A 20,755-nucleotide genomic window follows, 5' to 3' on the forward strand; every position below is an offset into this window, starting at 1 on the left:
GTTTGTCCAGCATGTCCTAGGTGTGTCTATAAATATATATTTTTTTAAAATAATAAAAAACAGTGGCCGGCCCTGGGGATTGGGGTCAAAAAAATATAATTAGGAGACAGGCCCTGGGGGATGGGGTCATCAGGGCCAATAAATTTGAATAAGAAGGGGAACCACACAGCCCCCCTTCTTAAAAAATTAAAATAAATAAAAGACTGGCATCGTGCCGGAGGCCACGCTCCCTCCTTGCAGCACTCTGCAAACGCGCCCCCTGGTGAGTTGTAAGTTGGGGAATTAATTGCTCTTCAATACTGAGGGTCCCTGAGGGCCAACTAGCCCAACAGGCATCTCCAGTATGTGCCAGGGAGCTGCGCTGCAGACAGGTGTTCTGAGGCCAAGCCCCTTTTTACACCTCTCTGCAACACAGCTCTGTGGCGCTTACTGGAGGTACCTAGTGGTCTAGTTTGACCCTAGGGACCCTTAGGATTCAAGGGGACTTAATCTCTCAACTTAGAACAGCCACAGGGCGCGTTTACACAGTGGTGAAGGGAGGGGACGGGGCCTGAGGTGACTTGTGCAAACACGCACTATGGCACGTTTTAAATTGGGGATATAATTTCCCTTCAATACTGAGGGCCCCTGGGGGCTAACTAGCCCACCAAGTGCTTCCAGTAAGCGCCACTGAGCTGCATTGCAGAGAGGTGGTCCAGGTCGTGCCACTTTTTACACCTCTCTGCAACGCAGCTCTGTGGCACTTACTGAAGGTACCTAGTGGGCTAGTTGGACCCTAGGGACCCTCAGGATTCAAATGAACTTAATCTCCCAACTAAAAACGGACACAGGGCGTGTTTACACAGTGGTGAAGGGAGGGGACGGGGCCTGAGTTAACGTGTGCAAAAACGCCCTGTGGCCTGTTTTAAGAGGTAGTTTTAATCCCCCTGCCCTATTATATACTAGGGGCTTACAGAGGAGGTCATGCTAATCACAGGGGGACCCCAACGCATAATGTTCCCTAGTGTATGTAGGTGTTTTCACTGTATTCTAAGTGTCTTTTAGCATACCACTGGCTCTAGGCCTGGTTAGTCAGAGTCAGTTAACACCAGTACCCGTCTGAAAACGTAGTGGGCACAGGATGATTTTGTAACAAGGCCTGTTTCTGCTCCTCTGTTGGTTCTTTCTGCACATGTCTTGCTTTTTCTTGCACTTTTCTTCGTCTGTGAAGACTTCTGTTGCTTCTTTCTGCATTTCTTTTGCTTCTTTCTGTGCGTTTTGCTTCCAGTAAGTGCCACTGCGCTGCGTTGCAGAGAGGTGGTCTAGACCGTGCCCCTTTTTACATCTCTCTGCAACGCAGCTCTGTGGCGCTTACTGGAGGTACCTAGTGGTCTAGTTGGACCCTAGGGACCCTCAGGATTCAAGGGGACTTAATCTCCCAACTTAAAACTGCCACAGGGCGTGTTTACACAGTGGGGAAGGGAGGGAACGGGGCCTGAGGTGACATGTGCAAACACACCCTGTGGCGCGTTTTAAGAGGTAGTTTTAATCCCCTGCCCTATTATATACTAGGGGCTTACAGAGGAGGTCATGCTAATCACAGGGGGACCCCAACGCATAGTGTTCCCTAGTGTATGTAGGTGTTTTCACTGTATTCTGAGTGTCTTTTAACATTGCACTGGCTCTAGGACTGGTTAGTCAGACTCAGTTACCACCAGTATCCGTCTGAAAAAGTTGAGGGTACAGGATGATTTTGCAACAAGGCTTCTTTCTGCTCTTCTTTTTGATCTTTCTGCACGTTATCCTTCTTCCTGCACTTTTCTTCATCTTTGAGGACTTCTGTTGCTTCTTTCTGCACTTCTTTTTTTTCTTTCTGTGCATTTTTTCTTCTTTCTTCACATGTCCTATCTCTGTAGGCATAGTTAGAAATTAGCATTTTAAAAACCTTTGAAATTCACATAAAAAACCATAGGTTTCAGGCACGTTATAGTTAGGAATTAGCATTTAAAAAACCTCAGAAATTCACTGAAAAAACCATAGGTTTCAGGGGTGTTATAGTTAGCTGGACTTTTCACTTGTACAAAACCATTGAAATTCCCCCGTTATAGTTAGTTCAGCTAACTATAACTCGCGCGCCCGCAATGCACTGCTGATGACGTCACATATTACATCACTCATGACATGGTCAGTGACATCACTGATGACATCACTGATGACATCTCAAATGACATCACTGAAGACATCATCCTTGTGATAGAGTGGCAGACCTCCTCTCACCCTAATATAACCTTTGATACACACATTCAAAAATAGAGACTAAAATTTTCAAAACAATGGACATACCAATACCAGTTACAACAACCTCTTCAGTAATTCTAAGATCCACATACACATCCACTCATTCACCAACAGTCCTATACAGTCACTCATACATGTACTCACTCATCATATGTACTCATACACCTATACATCCTGTTACACAATGCCACTCATCCATAGAGTTACTCACACACATAGTCACTCATGCTAATAAAGAATCAAACATACATTTACTTGCATATACAGTTATACACACACCACCACACTTACTTCTACGGAAACTTACACATACTTAGTCTTTTAAACAATCACTTATAGAAACACATACTTATTCATACAGGAACTCTTTCAATCTCTCACTCTCACATATACTCACTTATATACACCAATAGTCACATATACTAGTTTAAAACATATGTAGTTACTCATAAAGACACTATTGAGACAGTCATTCACTCACTAACACACCCATACACACACTCATCCATCCATACAGTCCTGCACACATGCTGTCTTCAACACATACAAACAGTGAGTCACTCATTCATGCACCTATGCACTACGTAATACCCCCCACCGAACCATGCAGACACTCAGACTGATACTCAAAAAACCAACTAATAACCTATATAGACACCCATGTAGCTACTCACCAACCCATGCAGCCACTTATACACAAAGTGAGAGACTGATACAGATATTTACATATTTAAACGTTACTCACTAAGCCATGTATTCACTATGATACACTTAATCAGTCAGTTACACAATCAATTTTTCAAAAACAAATCATCCGTTTAGACACTTATCTACCCATTTATTCTTCCATCGACCTTGAGATATACATATATAAAACATATTTAATTTTCAGAAAAACACACATTCACTGGATGATGTCATCAGTGATGTCATTTGAGATGTCATCAGTGATGTCATGAGTGATGTCACTGACCATGTCATGAGTGATGTAATATGTGACGTCATCAGCAGTGCATTGCGGGCGCGCGAGTTATAGTTAGCTGAACTAACTATAACGGGGGAATTTCAATGGTTTTGTACAAGTGAAAAGTCCAGTTAACTAGAACACCCCTGAAACCTATGGTTTTTTCAGTGAATTTCTGAGGTTTTTTAAATGCTAATTCCTAACTATAACGTGCCTGAAACCTATGGTTTTTTCTGTGAATATATATATATATACACACACATATATATTAAGTGGGTTTGTATAGCGCATGGCTGTCCCAGCAACAGGGCGTGCCAGCGCTGGCGGACCGGAGACCAGAGGGGGTGAAGCTAAATGGAAGCAAACAGCCAGGTTTTGATCAGTTTCCTGAAAACCCAGTGGTCAGGTGTGCAGCGGGCATCCAGAGGGATGGAATTCAATAGTGCAGGGGCCAGATATTTAAAAGATCGACCTCCCGCTCTACATTGGCGGAACCTGGGATACACAGCAGATGTTGATCAGTAGAGTGCAATGTACGCAAAGGCGTATAGGGGAAGCAAAGTCCCTGCAAGATTTGGGGGCCTTGGCCATGTACAATATTTATAAAAGCTTTTTTTGACTTGCCTATATCTTTGGCGCCGTTTGACGAATCTTCATGAAATTTTCCCCCCAAAAGTGCTAAGTTAGGTCTTGTTGTGTATGGAACGTTTCAGGGTGATCTGTCAAGTGGGGGCCAAGAAAAAGGGGGGCTCTAAAAATGTGTGCTTGCCACATTAATTCCCATATGAATTTTAGACACGAACTACAGCCGAAACTGCTGAAAGGAATTACACCAAATTTGGCAGAAAGCTAGATGTTGGTCCAGAAAGCGTGCTTTTTGTAATTTGGTGTAAATCCATTCAGTAGTTTAGAGTTATTAAAGGAAAACCAATCTGTTTATTTAAGGACACGATCCCTCAGAAAATCCTCCCGATCTCGAGCAGAGATCTGACTGCCTGCCAACACTTCAACCAGGAAGTGTTGGCAGCCATCTTGGGACTTGGTCTCAGCCAAGTCCCAAAGAAAAATGTAAAAATGAAAGAGCAGGTAAGGGGACAGAGTAGGAATACCCTGACCCCTAACCCTGCTGCTAGGGCCTCACAGCGACCCCAAAGGACAAAAAAGCATTTTTTTTTATTAATTGCCCCTAAATCTCAACGGATTCTTGAATTTGTGTAAAAAACATTTTTTTTTTTTTAAATCGAAGAATAAACGAGCACAGTCAATCCATTCAGTAGTGTAGAGTTATTAAAGGAAAACCAATCTGTTTATTTAAGGACGCGAACCCTCTGAGAATCCTCCCGATCAAGAGCAGAGATCTGACTGCCTGCCAAGACTTCAACCAGGAAGTCTTGGCAGCCATCTTGGGACTTGGCCTCAGCCAAGTCCCAAACAAAAATGTAAAAATGAAAGAGCAGGTAAGGGGACAGAGTAGGAATACCCTGACCCCTAACCCTGCTGCTAGGGCCTCACTGCGACCCCACAGGACAAAAAAGCATTTTTATTTTATTATTTGCCCCTAAATCGCAACGGATTCTTGAATTTGTCAAAAAAAAAAAATGTATTTAAAAAAAAAAAATAAAAAAAATAAATAAATAAATAAATCGAAGAATAAACAAGCACAGTCTCCGCCACTTGTTTCTCTTTCAGCCTCCGTGTCAGGCCCGCACTTGCTGTACCAGGCATTGGGCGTTCCCCCGGGAGGCTGGAAGGATGGGGGCCGGTTTTGCAGTGGTGGGGGCTGGTTTTGTTACTGGTGGCCGGTTTTGCAGCAGTGCTGCAATATCGGCCCCAGTAACAAAAGCAGCAAGCAAGCATTTTCAGCCTCCCGGGGTCAGTCAGTGCTACAACAGGGGCTAAGCAGAGAAAATGGTCAGGTCTGATTTGTATTCCCAGTCCTGCCCTGCCATGCTCCAGGTGGGCCAGTTCCTGGGGGCATCTATTTTATTAACAAATGGGGAGGGGGCACATGCGGCCCAGTTTGAACCCAGAGACATAACCTCCCTGAGGCTTTATTTATTAATTAGGAGAAGGGCCGTGCAGCCCCCTCCTCAGACCTTTAAAGGCCCAGGGGTCCACCATCTCCCAGGGGCCTCTAAATTATAAAAGAGGAGGGCAGTGTGGAACCCCCTCGTACTTTGTATTTGCCCCAGGGACCCCCATCTTCCCGGGGAACAAAGGTACTACAAAGAAGGGAGGGGGGCAGCACGGCCTTCCTCTGAGGCCATATACAGCCCTAGGAACCACCACCTCATTGGGGCTGGCCTGTGCATACTTAAGAAGGCGGACACCCCTTCCGGAGCCATTATTGGCCCTCAGGAGCGCCACTCGACATCTATGTCAAGAGACAACTGATGAATGATTGCTCCAACATGCATATTAAGCAGCTCCTTGCAAGTAGGAGCAATGCCGGCTCCCGCAGGAGGTGAGAAGCTGGCTGGGGCATTAAGGCTCCCCCACGGTTCCCATCAAAGCGCACTGGGTTCCCTGAATGGGGCCAGGACACCCAGGTAAATGTGTCCGGGCCCCGGGGGATTGGGTCCCTGGGTAGAAATCAGCCAGGATGGAGTGGGCTACACGGGCCCTTTCCCCCATTGAACTATAGCTGGGCTCCAGGGTATGGGTTCCCCCCAAATATCATCACAAGTTGCTTCACTTTTGGTTTTTGCACAGATCTTATACCATCCCTGCTGGCCTTGTCCGACTCGACCCTTCTAGGTTCTCTTTATGCCCCAAATGCAGATTTCCTGAGGCAGACTTCCCCACCTTAACGTGGACCTGCCCCCCTATCGCAACATTTTGGACTGACATATTTAACACCCTTTCCCGCATGATTTCGTTCCCTACGATGGCACTTTAGGGCAATGTGACTGACGTATAGCAGTTGGGCTGAGGAAGATCTCAAAGACCTTCCAGGGATATAATGAGTAGCTACTGATCTCAAAGGAGCAGGGCCTTTCTTGGGTAAGGGACCTATGCAAAATGCATAAGACTTTAAATTGAACCCGCCGCTCAACTTGAAACCAATGGAGGTCCCTCAAGGCTGCTTTTGAAGATTGATGTAGGGGAAGATTCATCAGGAGCTGGGCAGCGGCATTCTGGATAGTCTGGAACCTCTATGTCACATAGTGGGGAGAGCCCAGATAATGGACGTTGCCAAAATCAAGCCGGGAGATGCTGAGAGCCTGAACAATTAGTCTCCTGGACAGAAAAGGAAGAAGGTTTAAAACCTTTCTTAGTAGTCTCAAAACACCACAGCAGTTAGCTGCAAGTGTTTTAGCTTGGTGCTCCATCGCGAGACTGGAGTCCAAGGCTCTTTATAACCGTTTTCAGACTCGGCAACTGATCTAAACAGTCAGATTCAGGGGAGGGGAACCTTTTTTTTTAAAGTTGTTACCCAACAACATAACCTCAGTTTTGTCTTCGTTCAGCCTTAATTTGCAATTAGCCATCCATTTGGCCACTTCCTGAAGACATGGGACGTGACTGGGGTGAGTAGAGTTGTGATATGGGGGAATAGAGATCACCAGCTGGGTGTCATCCGCATAAGAAATCAATGACAACCCAAGTGAACAGACTATTTTAGCCAGGGGATACATATAATGATTGAAAGGTTTGGGACTAAGGGATGATCCCTGAGGCACTCCACAACACAGGGGAACAGTGTGGGAGTACCAGGATTGGTCTAGCATCTGGAAGGTTCTGACCTTCAAAAAAGAGGAAAACCAGTTCAGGGCATGGCCAACGTCACCTACTCTGCATATCCTACGGCTGAGCATAGCATGGTCTACTGTGTCGAATGCCGAGCTGAGATCTAATAGAATAATGGCTGCTGAGCCTCCTTTGTCCAACAGGGATTTAAGTTCCTGCCACTACAGCCAGCAAAGCTGTTTCCAGGCTGTACTGACGTCTAAATCCAATTTCAGTGGTATGGAGGATTTTGTTGGACTCAAGGTAGGTGGACTGATGTTTGTTGACATGTTTATCCAGAAGCTTTGAAGGGTCTCGTAACAGCAAGATTGGTCTAAAGTTACTGGAGCAGAAGGTATCGAATCCAGGATTTTTGTATGAGAGGCTTAACCACTGCATGCTTCCATTGCGGGTGAACTTGCCCTTTGGAAATGGAAAGGTACGCTGTTATAGCTCTGCTACTGGCAAAGAGAGAGATAGCGCTCCACTGGGGTAACAGGATCCGCCCTACTATTAAGGCCTGGGTACGTAGCCTGACATATTGTGACATGACGAGTGAAGTATATGCCACGTTGCAACCCCCCACTGCCAGACCGAAAGATATTTGGCTACCCCTCTGTACCTATCTTCTCTTTTGGAATCAGATGCCCGGAGTTAAGACCCCCACTCCCCTTCCGCTGCATCCTCTTCATACTCTGCCAGTCAAGACACTGTTACATAGAGTTTATCTTTTCCTTTGTCACTTTAACTATTAATGATCGTGCCCTTTATGAAGTGGTGTGTCTTGTATTCTCTACACATCACATTCTCTGATGTATCGAACTGACATGATACCAATTGTTATTTGATGTATTATTATGAGTCTCATGTTCATGTTTTCTAATTGTGGAAAATGAGAAAGTAAAAAAAAGCCTCCTTTCTAAAAGTGGCATTTTCAGACCTGCAATTTAAAAACCAACTTCACCAAAAGATGTATTTTTAAATTGAGACCAGAGACACCAAACTACAATTTTCTATTAGCTCCCTATTGGAAGATACACTTTAAAATGTTAAAAGGCAGCTCCAATACTAACCTATGGGAGTGATCGGCCTTGCGGTAGTAAAAAAACGAATTGACAGTACCAGGACATGTAAAAACCCACCAGTACATGTCCTACCTTTTAAATGCACTGCATCCTGCCCATGGGGCTACCTTGGGCCTACCTTAGGGGTGCCTTACGTGTAATAAAGGGCGGTTCTGGGCCTAGCAAACGGGTGCACTTGCCAGGTCGATATGGCAGTTTAAACTGCACTCACAGACACTACAGTGGCAGGTCTGAGACATGCTTGCAGGGCTACTCATGTGGGTGGCACAATCAGTGCTGCAGACCCACTAGTAGCATTGGACTTACAGCCCCTGGGCACCCATAGAACACTGTACTAGTAAATCAAATTGGCCAATCATGGAGAAACCAAATACAATTAAATTTTAGATCGGAAGCACTTGCACTTTAGCATTGGTCAGCAGCTGCAAAGTGCCCAGAGCCCAAAAACAAAGTCAGCACACAATCAAAAACAGAGTTCGGAGGCAAAAAGACAGGGGGGACCACGCGAAAAGATACCAGGTCTAACAAGGTGAATGAAGTTATGTTGTAGTAAATAAACCATTGGCTCGTAATTGTTAAAAATATATATATCTCTGGCTCTAATAGGTTGAAAAAAAAATTGTGTCGCCAGTAAGGTTACACGAGAAGATACAAAATATTTGATTTTAATAGCAGGTGACACGCGCTCTCGTTCTAGACCGCGCATCCAGATTCTCAAATGAACAAAATCACTGTGGTAAAGTCTACTTATGTGAAAGAGAAACCCCTCCTCCTCGTCTTCAATAGGTCTTTTCTTTTGCAGCCCATGAGATGCGAATCTGTTTTAAATACAATCAGATTCTCAAGGAAAACACACTACTTCCCTGTATCAAAAATTAACCTCGAATTCTCTTCTCTGTGTTGCTTTTGTGCAATAGAAACCTTACATTATCGGTCGTGTTCGTGGTTCATTTATTTGTACCGTCCTTACTGACTACTTCCAGGACTCCCTTCACTTTTTGTAGTGTCTCCGCCCAACATGCTCAGACTGACTGTATTAGGTCATCTGTTGATGCACTTCGGAAGTCACACATGACGGGTTAATGCAATCTTCCGGCGACAGTCATCAACTTATCTCTCTACTGTTAATTGATGAAGAATTAGGAGTGAGACATGATAACTTATTTTTTTAATTAAAAAAAAAAGTGGAATTGCAAACGGGAGAACTGTGCTGAAATTATTATTTTAACCGTTCTTAATGTTTTTCCACATATTAATATTTCAAATTTGACTTTGAGCATTTCTTGGCTGTGGTCTAATAAATATAAGAGGCACGCAAGACTTTTCCAGAGAGTTTCAACATCAGTGTTTTTGTTGGGTGTGCAAGAAGTATTTCTGTAACCACCAGACCACGTTTTTCGAAAAAATATTGGTTTGGATAACGATTCCGATTTTACATTTGAAACAACCTGATTCTTTTCGTTTTAAATATAATTTAAAAATAATTCCACAGCGTTGTGTGGTTTACCCAGCAAACACAATGGCCTATGGTAATGGCCTATGGTAAACACGCTCCTTCTTAAAAAGGGAGGCGAGTTCCAATTTTAAAAGCACAATATATTCCAGAAGCACATTTCACCAGCCATCACAGCACTTGGTGGCACGTGTCTAGTCTGGAAAAGATTGGTCTTTCTCAAAAATTACTGATCCAACATACTAACAGTGTTGGAGGGGTTAGGGAAAGGGGGAAGTAGTAAGGCCAAGTCTAACAACAATCTCCTCTTTCATCCAGGAATGAACCCAATAACAAAATAATATTTAAGGATTCTTTTTCGGCATTTCAGTTGCTCTAACCCTTTTCCACCGACTCTAGCTACGTAGGCCAGCCAACGGTAAGAAGTGACCAATAAGAGAACGCTGCTGTGCGAGTAAGGAAGACCCTCTGGAAGCGCGCCCCAAGAGTCACTGACACTCCACAATGCTTTGTCTAAGCAGGGCTAGACATGTCATATGGAACACAGAGTAAACCCATGGTAGGTTGAGGACCAGTGTTGTTAGGGGTGGGTGGGCGGAGGGATCATCAACTATTCAGCCGGGCATACAGCACTGAAGGAACAAACAATTTTCTTGCAGACATGTATATAATTTGGACTCACAAATCTTCCTGGAGATGGGAGGATTCGCTCACAACATTCACTCCGTACACCAGGATAATGGTTTGAGGACATTTTCCGAGAATGTCTGCAACTGTCAGTCCACCATTGTTATCCGTTTTCACGGGGTAGATCCCAAAAAAAACACTACCCGGCCTGAGTCAATAATACAGTATGTGGAGAGAAATGGTCGAGGTAGTTGTTTCTTTAACAAAATAATTTAGAGAGACATAATAGGAAAAAACATAATAATAGTTCACCACTAGAAAATCGATTCAAAATTCAGAGAACAGAAAATCGATTCAAAATTCAGAGAACAGAAATGTAATTTCTATAAGTATTAGCAGCATTAAATGCAATTGTCAGTCAAAGCATTAATGGGTAGCAATACATTAATTCCAAATCCATTGGTAGTGCATACAGTATTTACAGTGTTCTCAGTGTGAGAAGAAAGAGGAATGGGGCAATGGTAGTGAATTGGTAGCTGAGGGACAGGGTAAAGGTGAAGTGACAAGGACACAATTGCAGTTATGTACACGGTAACCTTTACAGCATAATACATGTCAGTTTGTTCCCATATATACAATGCTGAGACACATTTTTGATTAGATTCCTCCAATCTATGAGTTTGTAGATGAGATGGACTACGTTTCGACCACAACAGGATGGAGGGTGAGTGGTGTCCTCACTACGGGGTCTTCATCAGGACAGTTATACAGGTGAGCACTTGCATAAGAAAGGACAAGCAACGTACGATCCTTAATGGGCTCTCAGGGGGGCTCCTAGGAATTTCTACAGTTTTCTAAACATGTGGGGTAGACAATCTCCCGATGTAAGGATGGAATGAATCCAAGAAGCGAGTCGGTATACAGCTACAATGACCAAGGTTAGACTACCCCGCTCGTCCTTCCTTATGCAAGTGCTCACCTGTATAACTGTCCTGATGAAGATCCCGTAGTGAGGACACCACTCACCCTCCATCCTGTTGGGGTCGAAACGTAGACCATCTCATCTACAAACTCATAGATTGGAAGAATCTAATCAAAAATGTGTCTATGAGCATTGTATATATGGGAACAAACTGACCTGTATTAGGCTGTAAAGGTTACCGTGTACATAACTGCAATTGTGTCCTTGTCACTTCACCTTTACCCTGTCCCTCACCTACCAATTCACTACCATTGCCCCATCCCTCTTTGTTCTCACACTGAGAGCACTAAAAATAAAGTATGCACTACCAATGGATTTGGAATTAATGTATTGCTACCCATTAATGCTTTGACTGACAATTGCATTTAATGCTGCTACTACTTATAGAAATTACATTTCTGTTCTCTGAATTTTGAATCTATTTCCTGTTCTCTGAATTTTGAATAGATTTTCTAGTGGTGAACTATTATTATGTTTTTTCCTATTATGTCTCTCTAAATTATTTTGTTAAAGAAACAACTACCTCGACCACTTCTCTCCACATACTGTACCATTGTTATCCAACATATTTTCAATCGAAAGTTAGTACACCAAGAATTCCACAGGAGAGTTATCATGCTGGCACCTTCCGCTGTAACGAGCAAAAGATCCCCCACATCTGCTGTCATTTTCTCCCACCCGCTTGCACCTTCAGACTCTACCAAAAGCTAAATGAACTATGGAAGTTAAAAATTGCTACATGCAGTAAAGGTCGTGTGTTTAGGTTTCTCTCAGCATCCTGGTGTGAGATATCTGCTGAACAGTGACATCAGCCACAGAGGATATTGATATATTTGATTCTTAACTGCCCTGTCTGTTACTTTAAGGCTAACATAAGATTCCATGACATCAAGGACATCATCATTTAGTTCTTAATTTCCCTTAAACATCCTAATGCATTCTGGAAGTTGTAGCCGTGGTTAGTTTCCATTGTAGACATTGAACCAACACACATAAACACAATAATCTGCAAAAGGAAACCCTGGGACTGGAACAATGTTGCTGGAGACACAAAGTCATCTGGTATCCTTAGGTAAAATCGAAATGTTTTCAAAATTGTAGTCCTGGTCAAAGAAAAACAGTGATGATTTTTTGCAGCAACACCTGACATTCTGGTAACCCCCCAAAAATTAAGCAATGGGTGTCCAATTCTTCTCAGTAAAGGTTAGTTCCTAGGAGCGTTGCAATGGTTTCAAAATAAACACAGGTGGTGGTACGGTCCGTAATCCATATTCCAGTCAGAATGAATCTTCAATAATCTGTCCAATTAAGGGGGAGGGCAAATACTAGTACTAAATTTCAGGAAAAGAAGCGAGTCTGAAGTATGTTTAGGTTTCACCTAAAAAGAACTGAGCCCCTGAACTCAGCCTTTTACCAAATGAACCATGGCCGAGTTGATAAAATAAATAATTTACACAGTATTCTTAACTCTGATTTGTGAATGACTATGTACAAACACACCTAAGTAATTCATGCACGTGTCACAAGAGTATTGCATTACATACACAAGACTATGGAGTGTGTGTTCTGCAACAGATTCAGGAGCAAACTAGCACCTCGAGAAGCATTAATAAGGTATGTTTTTAGTGCTAAGAACAAAGGAAGTACTTTAAAATAACTCAAAATAGAAGGGATGACATACTCAAGAGATCTAAATAAAATTAAACTCAGTAAACTATAAAAAAATACGTACTCGTCCTTAGACCAGAGTGTGTCATAGAAAACCTTGTCAAAGGAAATTGGACTTGCTCAGTGGTTCTTAACCCGAGGTCCGAGGACCCCTGGGGATTGACGAGGTCTACTCAGGTGTCCGCAACTGTTTTACAAACTTAAATAATATTTATATTGAAAATGAAAATTAACAAAGGTTATAAAAATGAAGAAACAACATTGAAAATTTGAAAACTTTTTAAATATTTCATTGTGAAACAAACAAAATATTTAAATATTTGACCATGTGTTTTGTGTATACTGTTTTTGTATTTTTGTGTATAGTTTTGACATTCAAATCATAGAAATTGTTTTGGCCAGGGGTCCCTCAGCATCCAATAATGACTTGATGAGGGTCCCAGGATTCTAGTAATGGTTCATTGTGTTTCTGTAGAAGACTAACGGTTAAGAACCAGCGCTTAATTTGAGTAGTGGTTGCTGGTGGGGGCACCAGTGCTTATATTTGGGGACAGGTGCTTATTTTTCGGTATCAGATGTTTGCCAGGTGCAAGAGAGGGGAAACAGATTAGAAAGACAAAGGAAGAAAAAGATGACAAAACTGTCCCAAACAGAAAGCAGGAACCTGAAAGAGTCGGAAAAAGGGTAAAGGAATGTCGGGTGGTGGATTAAAGACTACCAGTTTTGGTATTCAGCATGCTGACATTTAATTGCACAGCTGCCGCGTTAGGAGTAGAGCTTTGGGCAACTACTCATTCTTTCACAAATTAAGTACTGTTAAGAACCACTTTTCAAGCTCGTGGTTGAACTATATAAACAATATAGGGCTAGAAGAGAAGGTTGAACTGGAACGGAGATTAGGAACTCAATGGTATGAACTAACACGACTAGACTACTACAGTATTCTATTCCTAGTGCCCAAATTAAAAAATTAAACTAAAAATATCAGAGGTAGTTTGGCATTCATGGTTTGTGGTTTCACCTCTCAGCGCCTTCCATTAACCCCCAGAGAAGAATCATCTCAGCTTACTCACACATATCTTTATCCAATGGTGGACTTAAAGCAACAGGAATCAAAGATGAACCCGCCATAGGTTTAATGAGATCCATCAATAATAAGCACTCATGCAATAATCCTCTAGTAACCAACCAGGGCACCGCATCCTGGCAGTGCACTACTGCTGAAAAGCTGCTGCTTCAAAAAGAACAATTGATGGACAGAATGCAAAACAATGTCATACATTCAACCCAGTACAGAGATCTGGACCTAAATCCATTGTTTTTTCCCTCACCATGCCATTCCAGTTTGGACCCAGCCATATGCAAATCAGTCTTGACCCTGTGCCTCATGGGAACAGTCCAGCCCGAACTACCAAGCCAGGTCCTTCCTGGACTGCAAACAAGCATCCTACGACCGGTTTCGGGCTTTCAGCCCTCGTCAGCCAGGATAGCTTGACTCCAGTGGCATGGAGAGCACGGGACCAACATCTGGGCATACCGTCCCACTCAGGGTGACAAATGCAAAAAGAACAATTTATGGACAGAATGCAGAACAATGGCATACATTCACCCCAGTACAGAGATCTGGGCCTAAATCCGTTGTTTTTTTGCTCACCATGCCATTCCAGTTTGGACCCAGCCATATGCAAATCAGTCTTGACCCTGCGCCCAATTGGCACAGGGTCAAGACTGATTTGCATATGGCCAGGTCTAAACTGGGCTGGCATGGTGAGCAAAAGAATGATGGATTTAACCCAAATCTCTTGACTGGGGGTGAATGTTATGATTTGTTCTGCATTCCGTCTTTCAATTGTGTGTCTTTTGCTTTCTCCCCCTAAGTGCACTGGGTATGCCCAGACGTGGGTCCCGGGCTTACTGTGCCACTGGAAACAAGCTATCCTGGCTGAAGAGGGGTGAAACCCCGAAACCTGTCCTAGGATGATTGTTTTCGGTCCAGGGAGGACCTGACTTGGCAGTTCAGGCTGGACTGTTCCCATGAGGCACAGGGTCAAGACTGATTTGCATATGGCCAGGTCTAAACTGGGGTGGCATGGTGAGCAAATGAATAATGTATTTAACCCAGATCTCTAGACTGGGGGTGAATGTTTTGATTTGTTCTGCATTCCGTCCATTAATTGTGTGTCTTTTGCTTTCTCACCTAAAAAGCTGCTGGTGGCACTGCAAGTGACCCAACCACTCATGCCATTCAAAGAGAAATTGAAAAACTATCTGTGTACCAGCACTTGGATTATATGCTGCCCGCTTTTCCTGGATTCTTTTTTTCTCAATTGTCCTACTTTGTTCAAGCACCATTAGGTCTCTGCTCCAGTTAATTTGGCACTTTAGAAAATAGCTGTAACATATCATAACCTCATGTTTTAAATATACTGGCTTCAGATCTTCAGAACAAGGTCGAATAGTTTGACTTTAGAGTGATCACTCTACGCAGCAGAATTTTCTGCTTGGAAATTGCGTTCGTCAGTATCATCTAAGTGGGGAATGGCTGTTCACTTTTTTCCTGTCGTTCCCTTTTAAAACCTAGAAGCTTAAAGCTGAAACACCCCATTATTTAATTGCCTCAGCTTTGTGCTACACTAGGGAGTCAATTAACATTTTAACATGAACAAGCAAACAACAGTGAATGCTGCAATCATGGTCCATCAAAAGTAAACCACATTTCCCGAATATAGGACCTGATTTTGTGGGTATACAAAGTATTCTTTCCTCGTTTGCAGACCCTCACGTGATATACAGGGTATATTGCCTTCTAAATTCAGTAGGTTAACAACACAGGTTTACTGTTGTGGTAGATTTAATGTTTCATTCTACAGAAGCATAATTCATAATATAAAACCACAGTACAGTTTGTGGTGCCTACCTGTACTGCTGGGCTTAGAGGGTTTTCCCTTTGGTGACGGCAGGAGAAGTAGTTCCAGGGATGGGGGCGGTGTCATCTTTTCTTGTTTCTTGTTCTCGGACACCTGTAAGGCATCCTCTGGAACTAATGACTTGCTTTTCTCTGCAAGAAGGCTCCCAGCTGCCCTTGCAGCCACCTCCTTGAGGAGGGCAGCTGAAGACGTCATGGAGGCCAAGGAGAGGAAAGGGCCAGGAGGGGAAGCATGTTCCTGCCCTGGTACCATGTTCCTCTCACTGACCTTCTTTGACAAAGCCGCCAGGGTCGAGCTGGCGGACTGTGAACTGAAGGGTGAAGGAAAGGTTTCAAACCGCAGGCAGTCGTCTGTCCTTGAAAGGGATTTGTCCTGAAGGACAGCATTGGCCGCAGCTTTCAGCTTCATGATAGCCGAGTCCGGGGACAAGCTGCACGTGCTGCTGGAGGTCTGTAACCACTCGCTTGAATTCCATATAAACCTGTGGCCGGCACTGCTGGAGTATTGGTCACTGTGTTCCTGCTTCTCAGTTAGCTTCCGGGCAAGGACACTCAACTGTTGGGCATGATGTGACGATGCTGGAGAGAAGGAGAGATTTGGAGTAGGGGTCACGGGGGAGTCTGTCCTTCCATTTGAGGTGGTGTCTGTCTCAAGTTTCAGCGTGCCGGCCTCAAGCAGCCGCCTGAGGTTGCTGCTGCTCAGGGACCTATTCGTACCAGGAGATTCTGCTGCATCCAAAGGGGATACAACTGGGGAAAGGCAATCTTGACCCCGTGAGGCATCCCGAAGCACCTCGTTCTCACCGGAGCCCAGCTCAGTGCTCCCACTGGGAGTCGCACTTCCCAGTGAAGTGTCCGGTGAAGTAGAGGTCTCCCGAGTTCTGTCCTCAAGTGATAGCTTAATGTTTTCTTGAATCTCTCCATAGGAAACGTCCGATAGGGTTTCAGAAGTGTTTCCAAACCACGTGTCGTCTTCACTTTGCCCGCCTTCCTCTTCCTCCTGTCTATGGCCATCTATAAGAAAGGATGAAGACATTAAGATTTACTGCAACGTACATGAAAGGCAGGTGACAAATCTTGAATTTAAACCTGCTCTACATGAATGTCCCTATCAAAATGTTCTGTTAGCGAAATTCTCCAGAGCACCTTTACGAAAACACTTCAGCACAGACATCAGTAATACTTGTCCAACAAATCAACCAAATATTAGTTTTTCGCATCTTTGGGTAACTCGTTGATAGGCTACTGAAAACATAAGAAGTAAAGTATTTTACAAGTCTTGAGGTTTGCAATGCATGTGCTCCCTACTATCAAGATGTACTGAAGGCAATGCCTGAAGTTAAACTGCAGGGTTCCGTGGATATACAGAACTGACGGTAAGCAGAAGAGGACAAGCAGGGGGGGCAGGAGGAGCACTCCTTCACCAGCACTTTCTGATGCAGTCAACTTCACCACAAAACTCAGTTCTCTTTTTAAATCCCCACCACATACTATCTCCTTCAGTACGCAATATATCTTTTTTTAAATCTTGGTTGTTAGATAATAAAAAACTAAGTGGTTGAAGGAACGCTTAAGTTAATCTCAGCAACTGGCGCCCCCTTGTGCCCATTCAAGTCCATCCTGTTTCGCCTACTCTGGTAGACATGCTCATACCATACCATACCACTACACTGAGATATATTTGTTTTTAAGCGATAATTTTCACACAAGAATTTAGAAACATTCATGCTTCCCCAGATCACCCTAACAATAATGCCCTTGGCAAACTAAGAGGCAAGTCAGTTGTCCTGTTCAACATCTGAGTGGCCTATGTTTCTAATATACATGGACAACATTATAATCAAAACACAGGAGTAGGTTTTGTAAAGCGCACATGCTGAACTGATGTATTTCGAGGTCCTCTTATATGCCATAATGAAGAAAAAGGAGGCAAAGTGACAAAAATGCCTTGAAGCACGCAGTTTGGTCAAGGGGAAAGCCAGGATTGCTCCCAGGTTTTCTGGTTTCACATCGAGCAATTCAGCCACTAGATGTACATGCTTCGTTCCCCTACGACCACCTTACACAATCCCAGACCCCCCACTGCCACCCAGCTGGCCCTCGGTCACACACAGACCATACTTTGTGGCTCCTGGGCAAATGTTTGGGAGCACCTATTGTCTAGCCTTTGCAACCTGGTGAAAAGGTTTTTTTAAAATTTTTATTGCAAGCATATGATTCAAATAGAAAAAAAAAGACAAATACATGCCGCCATCTAAACGTGGCTTCCATACGCTTGCAATAAAAAAAGCAAATTTGAAAATAACTTACCTTCTTTCTACAACTTTAATATAACAGAACGAGTGATTCCTATCAGGCAGGTCTACTAAGAAACAGCCTTAGAAACTCTTTTCATTGTTACTGCACATCACAGAAATATATGAATGGTATCAGTGCACAGAAAGGGGTCTATTGAATTTGAATTACTGTTACCTAAAGACAGTTCAAACACACAAGGACGACTAGACAAATGATAGAGAATGGAAAGGAAAAAATGAGTTGCAAAGTAATGCATCAGCTCACTGGTCCCAGACACTGAAGTGCACTTCTATTTAGGCGGACGTGCACATATGATCAGACAAATGGCATTGCTCAAGGTGAAAGAGAGACAACGTGGCCAGATCGAAGCAAAATGACAATTATACAGACATATGGGTGAAGATGGCTGACCTAAATCCTCTTTAAATATGTACATCGATATATACATTTTATTTATGAATGTATTTATTTGCAAGAGGCATGAACTGGAATGTGCCATGAGAAATGTTCAGAGAAATTATCAGTCGTTCAGTTTAATTCAAGCAACTTTTATAATGTCTAAATGAGCCTCCCTAAGTGGGAGTGGCATGCCTAGGCAAGGCTCTCAAACTCATTCTTCCTTAGGGACTAATGCACACCTCACGGACTATGCTCAGAAGGGCTGGGCGATGGGGCTTGCATGTGTTACCGAAGAGGGTGGGTGTGTTTATCTGTTTGCATCGGGCAGTTTCGAAATGAGAAAAAGCTAGACTAATTTGCAGATGGTTGGTTCCGGAGTGCAATGACACACACAAGCTAAGTAAGCACTGGAGAAGTCAAAAGGTCTGGCTTTTTGGCTTGGTCAATCTTGGGCTGTTATGTTATTGATGGAGCGGGTAATACAACATTTTGTATACCCCCCCTATTCTGCATGTTTATACTAATTAGAATAATCTATTAATTGTAATACTATTAATGTGTTTGCATGAAGTTTAATCAACATAACTAATGTACGAAATACACGTGGGATTTGCATTTTGCATGGCTAAAATAATTTGTAATTAACATATGTACGCATACTAATACTAGGAAAGTAGAATATCGCATGATATATGTTGCTTTTGTGACGTTATCGTAATGTCGCACAAGATGACATCAATGGGTGAATATGAACGCTTTAAATGTCGCCATACGCTAGATAATTACAAGCACATAGGGAAAATAGTGAGGGTTTAACATTTTATTCATTATTTCTATGTATTAATTACTCTTTTCGTGTTTGTTTCGCTTAAGTTGTCCTTTGGGCCTAAAACTAAGATGGCCGCCAGATTGACACGACGTAATGGCCACCATTCCACGAAGTTTAGGGTGAAGTGCGCCTGCGCCACAACATGTACCAGTGGCCTTGACATGACCCCGCTCTCGCTGTACCCAAGCAAGGCCACGGTGGGAGGCCTGCCAAGTATCTTGACAAAGGACTTTTACAAAAACCGGAACCATCATGAAAAATGACAACCTCTTGAACTGTGTGAAACCTCACCGGACGATCCTAACCGACCAATGGGTGAAGCCCACATTTTGTAAAATGTATCTTCTAGACCTTACTTTCATTATAAAATAACGGTAGAATAGAGAGGAGGGATTGCGTGTTTCCTTTTTGCTGACGAAGACGATGGTGACGCTACATGACTGCTGTGTTCCTGAATCTTTGACAGACTGAATGCTGCCCAATTTCTTGATGAACTGAGGACTTCCTAAAATTTATGGGCATTGATCGATGCTTGCACGTCTCTGGTCCTTGACCCAATCTTTGGGACTGTAGCGTGCTGCATGAAGAACTTTCGAATTCTGACTGATTGAGGACCAAATTTGATGACTTAGAGGACGACCAATAGCCAGATTAGGTAAATATGGTGTTCTGTGATTTGCGTAATGACTAATAAATTTACTAGATGGAACTAAATTCTTGCACTAATTAGATAAACAAAATATTGATTAACAAGAAAATGTGTTTTGGTCGTTTATTGAGAGAGGATAGATCAGGATCTTGAGAGTGTTTTAGCAGGACTAAATCACCTTACTAATCCAACTAAATGATCCATTGATCACGTGGGAGGAGTATCTTAATGTTTAGGTTTAAGATGTGTAGATATAAGAATATTAGTGTATAGATGTGTAAATAATGATCTCTCTATAGGTTATAAGGTATTCCTTTCATGACAGCGCATGGAGCATTCACCCTCCTGTAAGTGCAGACCAGTGAGAAGTGAAGTGTGAATGTTGGTGTTATGGGCCCCACCAGTGATTGAATGAGTGAATGTGTTAACGTGATATCTGGTCTGTAATGAAGGGAGGATATTTGGTACGGGTTTTGCCTTGATTCCCGTTACCCAGGTTTCCGCGCTGCAACAGTTTTTCTGGTAGCAGGATGATGGTTTTTATTGTTTTGGTTTGATGATTATTGCTTGTACATTGCTTATGGGATGTAGGAAGTCGGAAGTTTGTACCAGTTCCGTAGTAGAGCAGAGGTAAGCGCTGCTCTCGGGAAAGATGGAATTCTTGTTGCCCTGTAGGTACACGGGGGAAACGTGTAACGAGTGAAGTTGCACATCGCATTGTCTTGGTTCGATTCGGTGACATCGTCGTGTGTTGCCATTAGAAAAATCTCTTGTATGAAAGACGTTCATGGTAGTGCAGGTCACCTGTGAAATTTTGGTCTTAAGTAACAGGAGCCCAAAAGGTACTCTGATAACGCTTATCACTGAAA

General features: G+C 43.1%; 1 protein-coding gene across 2 annotated transcripts in view; it reads right to left on the minus strand.

Annotated features, from left to right (window-relative positions):
- Nucleotides 1-20,755, minus strand: part of ZNF827 (zinc finger protein 827) — a 581,455-nt gene that overhangs the window by 353,585 nt on the left and 207,115 nt on the right. For both annotated transcript variants that reach the window (XM_085641623.1, XM_085641624.1), the window contains exon 2: nucleotides 15,703-16,725. In XM_085641623.1, the coding sequence (XP_085497749.1) occupies nucleotides 15,703-16,725 (1,023 nt within the window). The remainder of the gene's footprint in view (nucleotides 1-15,702; nucleotides 16,726-20,755) is intronic.

The sequence above is a fragment of the Triturus cristatus genome, chromosome 2_2 (assembly GCF_964204655.1).
Source record: "Triturus cristatus chromosome 2_2, aTriCri1.1, whole genome shotgun sequence".
NCBI classification, from domain to species: domain Eukaryota; kingdom Metazoa; phylum Chordata; class Amphibia; order Caudata; family Salamandridae; genus Triturus; species Triturus cristatus.